Genomic DNA, 13,329 nt, shown 5'->3' on the forward strand with positions numbered 1-13,329 from the left:
ATTGAAAATGCAAACATCACACATTTGTTGTTGTGTAGTGCCGCTGTGTTCTCAGATTACACTAAAATGAGCCAAATAACAAAGCTCACAAACAGAGTGCAGATAAACAATTTTTGATCTGTCACACCTGTAACCCACAGAATTACATAACTGAAAATAGAGAAGAAAATAGTCCTTTTGAAGTTGATGGCCCTTGTGTAGTATGCAGCACCAAGTTTACTACACTTTTGTTTTCTTTCAGGTGTGTATGGCGACGTACAGCGTGTGAAGATCTTGTACAATAAAAAGGATAGTGCCCTTATTCAGATGGCTGAACCACACCAAGCTCACTTGGGTAAATGCAGTTACAATTTTGTCCCGCTGCCATAAAATTTTAAGATATTACAAATATTTGAAATACTTTTTTTTGTTAAATTGCAATTGAAATCGTGGCTTTCACTTGATGCTCTGCCAAATGTGGTAAAATACCTTACCTCTGCAGTGTGTGTTACCTATTTCTGTTATTTAATTACTCTCCGTTTACTATATTTGTAGTTCAATTGAATGGGTTTCAAATCCCTGAGCCATTGGAAGTAATTACTGTTGTGTTAATTTTCCCCCAGAGTAACAGTAGTTGAGACCAAAAATAGAAAACCTCAAAAGTTTTTTGTGACATTTAACAAAAATAGAGACCCATTTTATATGACAAATCATAGATATTGAAACATGTTTAGTAAAGAATAAAAAGAGAACTTCAGGTTTCTCAGCCAGAGCTTAAAAAAAAATACTGTGTTTGTGTCAATAACTGGTACACTAATCCACATGGGGACGACAAGTAAGAACAGTGACATTGTCAGTCGTGGCAAGACAGGAGAGAGTCGTCTGATGCAACGAAAAATGAAAAACTGAAGAAAGAATACAGAACAGCATATAGATACAACCTAATGTTGATTGAATTGAAGGGTGAGATGCATTTTGTGCAATTGTAGAAGCAAATTCAGAAACAGCATCATGCAAAATCATTGTGGTGATAGGCAGTATAACAAGAATATAGGAGATGTTGATAGATGAGATCATACATTCCTGAGTTACCGGCACTGGGCTGTGTCCTCTGAACTACAAAGGGTCATAAATTGGATGCACGCCTCAAACATTCAGATTATCTCACCTTTAGTAACTAATTTTCTGGACTTTTTGCCAAGCACCATATGGAAAATATTAAAGGCGCCGTGGCGTATGCATGAGAATAAGCTTTCAAAAAACACACAGTACTGTCGCTTGGAATGCGAGTAGCACCTTGTTTTAGAACATTGACAGAATATGTTCTTTAAATTCATGATAAATAAAATGTAATATACTTAAATACATTGATTGATCACAATCCATTTTAATTTTGATTCACAAATGAGAAAAACAATGTTTGCAGAGTGAGAAATGTGTGATGAGACAGCACCAGCCTGCGCTAAGGGAAAGAGGCAGAGGTGTATGCTCATAAAATAATCACTTAAGGGTGTTAGAGATGAGTGGAAAAGTGCTGCTCAAAGTTCTGCCTTCTGAAAGATGTAATAAATTTCACTAAATTACAGGTGTTCTTCAGTGGGTTGTTAATTTCTTTTTTTTTTCTTGTAAATTTTGTAAAAGATTACTGATTGGATTATGTTATAACATCCAGCGCTGATAAAATAAAGATACCACTATAACTGACATCAAAAGAAGTATTGTTTCAAAGAAATTACTTCACAGCAACGTAAGCAATAGCTTAACTTAATTAAGCTTTTGCAGAAACTGTTACCATAGATAAGCATTCCAGATATTAGAATATTAAATGTGTGATTTGCAATTAAACATGTATCCCCCCCAAAAAAAGCTTTGTAGCAAACATGTTCATTTGTAACGTGGTTTTAGTTTTATCTATTGCAGGCATCATACATAGTGTAGGACTGAAAAGACATTGTCAGTAATTTTATTGCTTCTAAGTGAAAAACATTTTGCAGAGAATGCACTAAGCAAGTAAGGTGAATACATGTAACTTTAGTGAGATACATCATTCTGTATTTTAAGGTAGTGGTATACCAATACCCAGTCACAGGGGGATCATAGTTCAAAGTTTGTGACTGTAGCAACTCATCACCACTAAGAAATTGAGATGATTCCACTTTTTAGGCAACAAGCAGCAAAAATTGATGCCTGTGCACTAATGACAGGAGGTTGTAATCTTTTTAACCCTTTGACTGCTGTTGACAAATTTAGCATTTCAGTTTTTCCTTCCACACTACTGATTACTCTTTGCCAATCTCTTGAGTACTGATGATGAGTATAGGTGCACCATCTCTCGGGTACCAGTGTGCTGCTAGTGATTTTATGCATACAGCAGAATTTCAGACCCATATTGGCAGTTTCCACATTTCTGACTGCCAAGTTGTGTGCAGGTACTTTGTTGCGATCTCATTGTACTGCATTTGACTTCGCTTTTTTTCTTGTTGCTCATCAACAGGGCATTGTACTGTTTTTCTCATCATCTGTTCTACAGAGAAAATAGCAAGGCAGCATAGTTGCAATGAGGAAGGGATCCATGAAGATACAAAGAGCAACAGTGATGATGAATTATTTTATGACAAGTGATAACTCCTCAACGGAATCTGAAAGCAACAATCTTAAACCATCTGTCACTAGATTAGGTTTCAACAAGAGATGCAATTGATGTTGTTTGGAATCTGAAGTATGTGAAAGTGATGGTAGCTTTCAACAAGGACTACCTAACTTGGATCAGAAACTGTTGAATGAAAAGGTATCTTTACATTTTTGCAAATTTGTAACAACTGTACATTCGCAACAAAGTTTCAACGTCACAAATTAAACTTGACACGTACAGTAATGTTCGTTTCAGCGGTGACAAATAGTAGAGCAATGGCAGGAGTTACGATAGTAAGCTCTCCAGAAATATTCGTCATAGGGTGAGGCTTGCCATTCTTGTAACACAGCCTCGTGTGACGACTACTTAGTGCCCAGCTAGATAGGTAGCAAGCACATCTACAACATCCAAAGGGTTAAACAGATTCTATATTACGTTAGTCTACCCATTACTGTCCTTCCTTCAATCTCTTTATTATGTCTGGGTGATCAGTCATGAATCTTAATGTAAAATAATTTTTGTTTTTTCACCTAGCCATGACACACTTGGATAAATTGAGAGTATTTGGGAAGCAGATACGTGTAATGCCTTCTAAGCATCAGACAGTTCAGCTGCCAAAGGAAGGACAACCAGATGCTGGCCTTACAAAAGATTTTACAAATTCAGTTCTGCATCGTTTTAAGAAACCTGGCTCCAAGAATTATCAGAACATTTATCCACCATCACCAACGCTTCATCTTTCCAACATTCCGTAAGTGTATTTCTCTTGTCCAGAACTCTTATTTTAGTTTTAAGTAATTCATATATTGTTGTAAAGCAGTAAAGTTTGGAAGGTGGGCGACCAGGTACTAGCAGAAGTACAGCTGTGAGGACGGGACATGAGTCGTGCTTGGGTAGCTCAGTTGGTAGAGCACTTGCCCACGAAAGGCAAAGGTCCCGAGTTCGAGTCCCGGTGTGGCACGCAGTTTTAATCTGCCAGGAAGTGTCAGCTTTAAAACGGCTTATTTGCAAATGGTTACAGTTACTGACAAAACAAGAATACTCATTTGTTGGGCAATAGCCCAAATATTTAAAGATAGGGATGTTGCTTAAAACAGTGACATAAACACAGCAAAATTACTTTGTAAAAAATAGTAAGATATGGTATAGATATATTATGAAACTGTTAAAAAGTAATAAATCGGGACCCAATAAATTTGCATTTATGATAAATGTGAATATAGACGTGAACTTTGTCTCAAGTTGTGAAAACCTGGAATATTTGCTATTTCATGGGATATCGTACCCAAATGGGCTATCTTATCAGAGATAATTTAAAGTAGCCTTATTTTCTGTACATAAATATAAAAAATGTAACTAATTTTGGTTACTGGTATTGCAGATCTGGAAAAGCCTAATTTAGAAATGTGCCTAAGAATGTGTTTGCAAAATGAAAAATAGATGAATGCAGTGATGTAGGAGTGTGCTCAATGCTCTTATACTACACCAACTGTGGGTAATAGAACTGTCTGTATATAAGCTCCTGTAGACATTCAAACTTAATAACTACTTCCTTATCCATGGATTTCTCGATTAACTTTATAGATGTAGCTACAGACTTCGTTATATTAAACCTCACTTCCAAAGAAACTGTCGCAAATTATTTTGATACTAGTGGGAACAACTACTATTGCGAAGTATTTCTTGCAATGACTTAAGCACTGTGTGTACAAGAGAAAGAAAGAATGAAAGAAAGAAAGAAAGAAAGAAAGATGATGGTCCAGGGAATGGCTGAAACTGGGAGAGAATTATATATATGAAAATCTAACTAAGTTCATTAAATTAACACATCATGGGAACGCATAGTTTCAGTGGTTGTGGAAACTGAAGATACAGTGAGAAAAACTGTTTTCACTAGACACATGTGGCAATACATAAACACATACGTTGTCAAGCATTTTCACTAATTGGCCAGTAATTAAAACTCTTCTAACAGGTGAAAAACAGTCTATTGGTCAAACATGTCAAACAAACCTGCATATTGCCAAATAATTCGACAAACTAGCAAAGTTTGACAGTGTTTTAACATTTACAGCAGCTTTAAAGTACACACCATGTAATGCAATGTAAGAGCTAGTCATGGGGGCCAGCATCGATTTAGAACAAGGAAACCCCCTTTGTTCGTCCGTTTCTTATACACGGATTTATCGAGGAACCACGCAGGCACACCAACGAAGTTTGTCATATTTAATCTTACTTTAGAAGCAGCTGCTGTGAAATACTTTGTTAAAGTTAAGAGTTGGTATAAGGTGGTAATTTTTATGTTGAGTGTTTTGAACTGTGGTTGGATACACAACAATATAGGTCAGGCATGAATTACATCGCTCATGATACTGCAAATCTTGGTAGACATTTGCGCAGCTTCTGTTACCGAATGCTTTGTGTTGTTTGGTGTTTTCTTTGTGTACTTTTAAAATTAGTGCAGAAACTAATCCTGGTCCTTCACGGAGTTAGATATGACCCTCACAACACCAGAAAGTATCAGTATTACCTATGATGATGCAGTTTTTCTTGCTCAGAACCCAAGGTTAGACTGGCTGCCCTGCAAGAGGAAGTACACCATTCTTCGCCCCACTGGCGGCGGTAATTCCAGTTCATTTATGCTTGCAGCAGACTGCCACTCTGTACTATACCGACCGGAAAACCAGTTCTTCAACAATGCCGAAGTCTTCCCTAATGTGTGAATAGTTCCTTTCAATTTATGTATATATTAAGTAAGGGGCAGTCAAAACATTCCTGTTTGAGGGTGTTGTGGCAACTTCCATGCAACATAGCGTGACTCTGAAGCGAGTAATAAGCAACAACGTCTAGGAAAGAGATTAGTGTGACACTTGTGTCTTTCCTACGTACGTGTATTACATGTGGAAACGTCAACTGTGGCGACATTATTACCAAATGTGTCCAAAGAAGACCAGCATTCTATTATTCTTTTTTTGGCTTCTGAAGGACAAACACTGGTAGACATTTTTTTGGAAGAATGTTATGGGGCAGCATGTCTGTCTGAAAACAACCGTTGCGGAATGGTGTGCAAATTTCATTGTAATGCACATCCCATACTTCAAATTTCATAATGCAGAAGTCACATCTCAAGTGGAAGACAATTGAGCATTTGCTCTACAGACCTGATATCATCCCATGTCATTAATGTGTCTTTGATCCATTACAAAAGGCCTTAAGGGATGTGCAGCGGGCAGTTAAGGAATTCAGCACGCAGCAGGACACAGTGTTCTACCAAACACTATCTTCAATCTGGTGTATCAGTGGGATGATTGCCTCAGTGTTCATGCCAATTTTGTGCCCAATTGGGTTACTGAGTTTGGACTGTATGTACTGCCTTAGAGTGAAAACTTTCTTGATTGCTCCTTACTCCATACTGGTTCTATCTACAGTGTTGTCGAGTAAGGGTCACACAACTATCAGTGCACATGAAAGGACAGAATTCATATTCTGAAGATATTTTCACTATTGGATTGGATGGGAATAGAAAAATGATGTCGAGAAACATCTAAAATTGGAGCGCAACTTTGTACACTGGTGGAAAATACTGCTGGTTCTCAAAAGAAACAGTAGTTTGCCATCCAACAATGTGGATTTTCCATTGTTTGAGTAGCCTGTCATTTGTTGATGGCTTCAATAGAGCCAAAAGAAGAAAACAAGCAAAGACAATTTTGGAGAAAAGGCTGTTGAAGTTTTTGCAAAACCGAACATTGCAATCGGAAAGCTTGCCAATCACCATTTCTTTTAACAGTTTCAAAGCACTAGGGCTTTGTCTTCTGTCATATTGTGACAGCCATTTAAATTTGTGTGTTTGGTCATTTAAAAACAAAAAAAGATAATTCCAGTACTCTCAGGTCCCCATTACCAAAACATTAGCGCGCACACAAGCAAGGATTTGGTTTATAATTAAGTACCTAACTTGAGTAATGTAAGCATTAAGCGTCACATTAGAATTTGGAAAGTAAAGAGAGGAAAACACATACAACATTAGAGAGATTTTAAGAACAAATTTTGAGATGCTACACTTTCTTTCCCACGCGTAGATGCTAACATGCACACGCAGACTGTAACACTTAATAGAATTTTACTGCAAGACGATACCTTTGGGTATCGTGTGTGGGGTTTGGGGCAGGGAGGCTGACTAGTAGTCCATGAAGTGTTGTGTATGTCTGTGCACTGTCTGTCGATTAGCTGTAGGTGAGTGGCTGTATTTAGTACTTGTTACTTAGTGTTTGCATTCTAATGTTTTTGTTATTTTAATGTGGAAGGTGGGAAAAGCAACGAATTTTTTTTTTTTGTAGGTGTAATTACTGTTGATCTTAAATCCTTACCCTAAGTGTGGTAGAAGTGGATGGCTGTCAAATGTTAGTGAACATATAATGAGGTAAATTTAACAGAGAGGAAAGGAAGAAAAGGTAAGATGTAAAAAAAAAAAAACAGACGAGTTATAGTGCAGATGCTGCTACTAGTGATTTCTCTGTTGAAGTTATAGTTCTGCACAACCCATGTGAGGTAGAAGGGGAGAAACTCCTCAGATAATAACAACACAGTTAAAAGGAAGTCACGCTTGATCAAGGTCCGCGTCACTTTCCATTTTTGACCAGACATAACGTCTGAGAAAAAGAAAGAAATAATAATAATAATAATAATAATAATAATAATAATAATAATAATGCCCGTGGAGGCCCAGGAAAAGAATAGGCCTCCGGTGTGTTCTGCCAGTCGTAAAAGGCGACGAAAAGAACAAACCACTAATAGGGCTAACCCCCCTTTTAGTGTGATTAGTTGGCTCAGGACAGAACTAATGAACCCTCGGACAAGCGCTGTTATGGTCGGGGATGACGCTTGAACCTTGTGCCTTTCCACAATGGTAACGACACTGCTAGCCACACAGAAAATGATTTAAATCCAAACAGAGGTGTTTCGCAGGATATGCTTCCTGCAACCACTCTAGAAGGAAAACAGACAGAGGATGAGATGGTCAGATGAAGTTAACAGACACCTCATGTTCTGTTATTACCAAGCAACAAACTTAAGAACCAACACAACTGGATACAGATCACAAGTATACACAACATTTATTACCAGATACCCAGAATTAAAATTTTTAACAGAACAATGACTAGCTGATCAGATCCGTGTAATAATCAAAACTAACAGGGTACCCCAGTTAGAATTAGAAAACATCAAACAACAAGTACAACAAATACTGGAACAAAATAATGTGCAATCAGAAGAAGAAGAAAATACAGTAATGGACTCAAACATCCCAGAGCAAACAAAAAAAAGAACAACACGCATCAATTAAACAATTGGAGGAAAACGAAATCTTTAGACAGCCACCAGAACAAGCACAAATAGAACACGAAGTGACGCACGTTAGATATAGAAGAAAAATTTCAGCTGACATATATAGAATACAAAGTCACAAATACAGACATTAGACCATTCTTGCATAGACCACCAAATAACCCACAAGTCGAAACAACAATAAAAACTATCAACACAATCATACACAACAAAATAAATGAAAACACAACTATGGAAGAGTTACAACTACTGGTTTATATAGGAGCACTCACTACACTAAATATACACACTAGGCAGAGATCAGAACCAACCAACACACAGAAGAAACCCACAAAACCAGCATGGCAACACAGGCTACAGATCAAAATAGAAAAACTGAGAAAAGACATCGGACAGCTAACACAATTTATAAGAAATGAAATCTCGGAAAAAAAACAAAAAAGGTTAGGTAAAATCTCACAACAAGAAGCGACAGAGCAATTAGACGAAAAGAAGCAGAAATTACAAGCATTAGCCAAACGACTCAGAAGATACAAAAAAAGTGAAAATAGGAGGAAACAAAACCAAACATTCAACACAAACCAAAAGAAATTTTACCAGACAATAGATAACACACAAATTAAAATAGACAATCCACCAAACATAACAGACATGGAACACTTCTGTAGCAACATATGGTCAAACCCGGTACAACATAAGACATGCACAGTGGATACAAGCAGAAACACACACACACACACACACACACACACACACACACACACACACACACACACACAAGATGATACCGCAAATGCCTGAAGTGATAATTTTGCAATATGCAGTCACTCGAGCAATTAATTCTACACACAATTGGAAAGCCCTTGGAAAAAATAAAATAGCAAATTTCTGGCTAAAGAAGTTCACCTCAACACATCTAACTAAATTATTTAAAAGTTACATTGCAGACCCGTATACAGTCCCTGATACACTTACACAAGGAATAACTTATTTGAAACCTAAAGATCAAGCGCACACAGAAAACCCAGCAAAATATCACCCCATAACATGCCTACCAACAATATACAAAATATTAACTTCAGTCATAACACAGAAATTAATGACACATACAAAACAGAACAAAATTATAAAAGAACAAGAAAAAGGGTGCTGCAAAGGAGCACGAGGATGTAAAGAGCAACTGATAATAGATGCAGAGGTGACACATCAAGCTAAAACTAAACAAAGGTCGCTACACTACGCATACATTGATTACCAAAAAGCTTTTGATAGTGTACCCCACTCATGGTTACTACAAATATTGGAAATACACAAAGTAGATCCTAAATTGATACAGTCCCTAAACATAGCAATGCAAAATTGGAAAACTACACTTAATATGCAAACAAACTCAAATAATATCACATCACAGCCAATACAGATTAAGCGTGGTATATACCAAGGAGACTCATTAAGTCCTTTCTGATTCTGCCTTGCTCTGAACCCACTATCCAACATGCTAAATAATACAAATTATGGATATATATTTAAAAACAAAGATGATGTGACTTACCATACGAAAGTGCTGGCAGGTCGATAGAAACACGAACAGACACAAACATACACACAAAATTCAAGCTTTCGCAACAAACTGTTACCTCATCAGGAAAGAGGGAAGGAGAGGGAAAGACGAAAGGAAGTGGGTTTTAAGGGAGAGGGTAAGGAGTCATTCCAATCCCGGGAGCGGAAAGACGCTCCCGCGTGGAATGTTTCCCTCTATTATATTGAAATTATGGATATAGTATTACAGGAACATAATAACACAAAATCACACATTCGCTATACATGGATGATCTAAAACTACTGGCAGCAACAAATCAACAACTCAACCAATTACTAAAGATAACAGAAGTATTCAGCAATGATATAAATATGGCTTTTGGAACAGACAAATGTAAGAAAAATAGCATAGTCAAGGGAAAACGCACTAAACAAGAAGGTTACATATTGGATAACCACAGCGGCTCCATAGAAACGATGGAAAAACAGATGCCTATAAATATCTAGGATACAGACAAAAAATAAGAATAGGGCCTAGATAATACAAATATTAAAGAAGAACTAAAAGTAAAATACAGACAAAGACTAAGAAAAATACTGAAAACAGAATTGACAGCAAGAAACAAGACAAAAGCTACAAATACTTACGCTATACCAATATTGACCTACTCATTTGGAGTAGCGAAATGGAGTAACACAGACCTAGAAGCACTCAATACGCTTACACCATCAGAATGCCACAAACATAGAATACATCACATACATTCAGCAACAGAAAGATTCACATTAAGCAGAAAGGAAGGAGGAAGGGGATTTGTAGACATAAAAAACCTACATTATGGACAGGTAGACAATTTAAGAAAAATACTTTATAGAATGAGCAGAAACTAGCAAAATACACAAAGCAATCACTCATATAAATACATCGGCTACACCATTGCAATTTCATAACCACTTCTACAACCCTTTAGATCACATAACGTCAACAGGTACGAAGAAAATAAATTGGAAAAAGAAAACACTACATGGCAAGCACCCGTATCATCTAACACAGCCATACATCGATCAAGACGCGTCCAACACATGGCTAAGAAAAGGCAATATATACAGTGAGATGGAAGGATTCATGATTGCGATACAGGATCAAATAATAAACATCCAGATATTACAGGAAGTATATTATTAAAGATCCCAATACAACAACAGATAAATGCAGACTTTGCAAACAACAAATAGAAACAGTAGATCACATCACAAGCGGATGTGCAATACTAGCAAATACAGAATACCCCAGAAGACATGACAATGTAGCAAAAATAATACATCAACAATTTGCCATACAACATAAACTAATAAAACAAATGTTCCCACATACAAGTATGCACCACAAAATGTACTGGAGAATGATGAATACAAATTATACTGGAACAGAACTGTTATAACAGATAAAACACCACCACATACAAACCTGACATCATACTCACCAATAAAAAGAAGAAATGAACACAACTAATCGAAATATCCATACCCAATATAAAGAATATACAGAAGGAAACAGGAGAAAAAAATTGAAAAATACATCCAACTGGCTGAGGAAGTAAAGGACATGTGGCATCAGGATAAAGTTGACATTATACCAATTATACTATCAACGACAGGAGTAATACCACACAATATCCACCAGTACATTAACGCAATACAGCTACATCCAAACGTATATATACAACTACAGAAATCTGTAATTATTGATACATGTTCAATTACCCGAAAGTTCCTAAATGCAATGTAACATATACCGTACAGTTAAAAGGAAGTCACACTTGATCAAGGTCTGTGTCACTTTCCATCTTTGACCAGACGTGGCGTCTGAGAGGGGAGAGAAATAATAATAATAATAATAATAATAATAATAATAATAATAATAATAATGATAATAGTAAACTTCTTCCGAACAGGCAATGAAGGCCTAAAGTTACCGACTGGCCGCTGTGTCATCCTTGGACCACAGGCATCACTGGATGCAGATATGGAGGGGCTTGTCAGTTTCAGAGACCAGAGCCGCTACTTCTCAGTCAAGTAGCTCCTCAGTGTACCTCTGCCTCACAAGGGCTGAGTGCACCCCACGTGCCAACAGCCCTCGGCAGAATGGATGGTCACCCATCCAAGTGCTAGCCCTGCCGAACAGTGCTTAACTCCGGTGATCTGATGGGAACCGGTGTTACCACGCGGCAAGGCTGTTGGCCCTCAGATTAATATGTGAGGAATAAATGGAAAATCTTTAAAAACCAATGGGACAGTATTGGTATTTCTTACTCTGGTAGTGTGTGGAGGGCTGGGGTGCGGGAAACTCACAAATAGCATGTAGAATAACATTAGATGGGGTCCGCCCCTGGTAACTGAATGATGAGTGCGACGGAACACCATTCGTCGTGGCCCGGGTTTGATTCCCATCTGGGTCGGAGATTTTCTTCGATCAGTCCAATTTTCTCTGATCAGTCCACCCGACGGGATGCCCTAGCCACACGGCATTTCCAGTTCCATTGGATGGAGGTGGAGGTGGAGGGGAAATTATTGGGACTGCGGTCTCGTAAACATTATTGTATTACTTATGTAGTCACTTATATAGATATCCATTATAAACTTTGAGTTAATCATGTATTTACTTAAATTTCCAGTTGAGCTCCTACAAACCCCTTCCTCCCTCCCCTTTCCTCTCCTCCCCCCAACTCACCTGCCCTTTTCCTGCTTAAATTTTTTTAGCAGAAATACTAACAAAACATCTTAAATTTTTACAGCCCAACAGTTTCTGAAGAAGAAATTAAAGAAGCTTTTACAAAGAATGGCTTCACTGTGAAAGCATTTAAATTTTTCCCGTAAGTAACATCCATTTATTAGATATTTGTTGTTGTTTTTTCATGTACATTATGTAGGAATCTGATACTTTCCAGTTTATTAACACCTTTTTTTTCCCCACGAGAGATTAAATTTGAAAAAAGAAGAGAGAAAGAAAAAAAGTCAAATGTACTTCCCCAGGGGCAGTTAAAGTAATGAGTTTTTCTGTTGTGGAGAATTTAAGAAGTGATAATTATGTTTTTAGCTTGAAATAATTCAGATTCTTGTTCTTTTTCTTCATGCCATTTTCTTAACGTTTGGGACGGAATTTAATTTAACTTGGAATGAGCCTTTCACTTTCACTTGACAGATATTTTGGTCAATTTATTAATGATGAATATAAAATATGATATGATTTGTATATCATATTGAGGTATGGGTATTTGTTATATAAGGTCTGTTAGAAAAGTATCCAACCTTTGACTGGGAAAAATAACTGACGTACCTGGAGTGTTGTACACCTAATCACCTTCAAAGTAGTTCCTTGGGACTCCACGTCTTCTCCCAGCGGTGCCTCCACTATTGGAAGCACGTCTAAAAAGCCTCTCTCTGAAAGGAGTTTAGGCCGGCTGCCCTAATGTCCTATGTTGTGTGAAATCGCATTCCTTCCAGTGGCGCCTGGAGTTAGTGATAGCCAAAAGTTGCCGGGGGCCATATCAGGAGAGTAAAGAGTCTGTTGAAGCACAGGAATCTGGTCCTTCGTCAAATAAGTTTGAATCAAGAGTGAGGAATGTGCTGGCACATTGTTGTGGTGGCTCCAGGTTCTTGTTAAACCGCAAGTCAGGTCTCCTGTGCCACACGGCATTAAATAGGCAACCAAGGACAGTCCTGTAGTAGTCTTTAGTGATCGATTAATGTGTGTACTGGTAGCTATCACATAGCGGGAGTCGGAGAAAGCAGTCAGCATTGCTCTTTAAGTTGCTGTGCATGTGGCGGGCCTT

The 13,329-nt window shown here is 37.6% G+C and overlaps 1 protein-coding gene across 6 annotated transcripts in view; it reads left to right on the top strand.

The window, feature by feature from the left end:
• Positions 1-13,329, top strand: part of LOC124604429 (polypyrimidine tract-binding protein 1) — a 263,865-nt gene that overhangs the window by 218,711 nt on the left and 31,825 nt on the right. For all 6 annotated transcript variants that reach the window (XM_047136477.1, XM_047136479.1, XM_047136481.1 and 3 more), the window contains 3 exons: positions 242-334; positions 3,146-3,362; positions 12,292-12,369. In XM_047136477.1, the coding sequence (XP_046992433.1) occupies positions 242-334; positions 3,146-3,362; positions 12,292-12,369 (388 nt within the window). The remainder of the gene's footprint in view (positions 1-241; positions 335-3,145; positions 3,363-12,291; positions 12,370-13,329) is intronic.

This window comes from Schistocerca americana, chromosome 1 (genome assembly GCF_021461395.2).
Source record: "Schistocerca americana isolate TAMUIC-IGC-003095 chromosome 1, iqSchAmer2.1, whole genome shotgun sequence".
Lineage (NCBI taxonomy): Eukaryota > Metazoa > Arthropoda > Insecta > Orthoptera > Acrididae > Schistocerca > Schistocerca americana.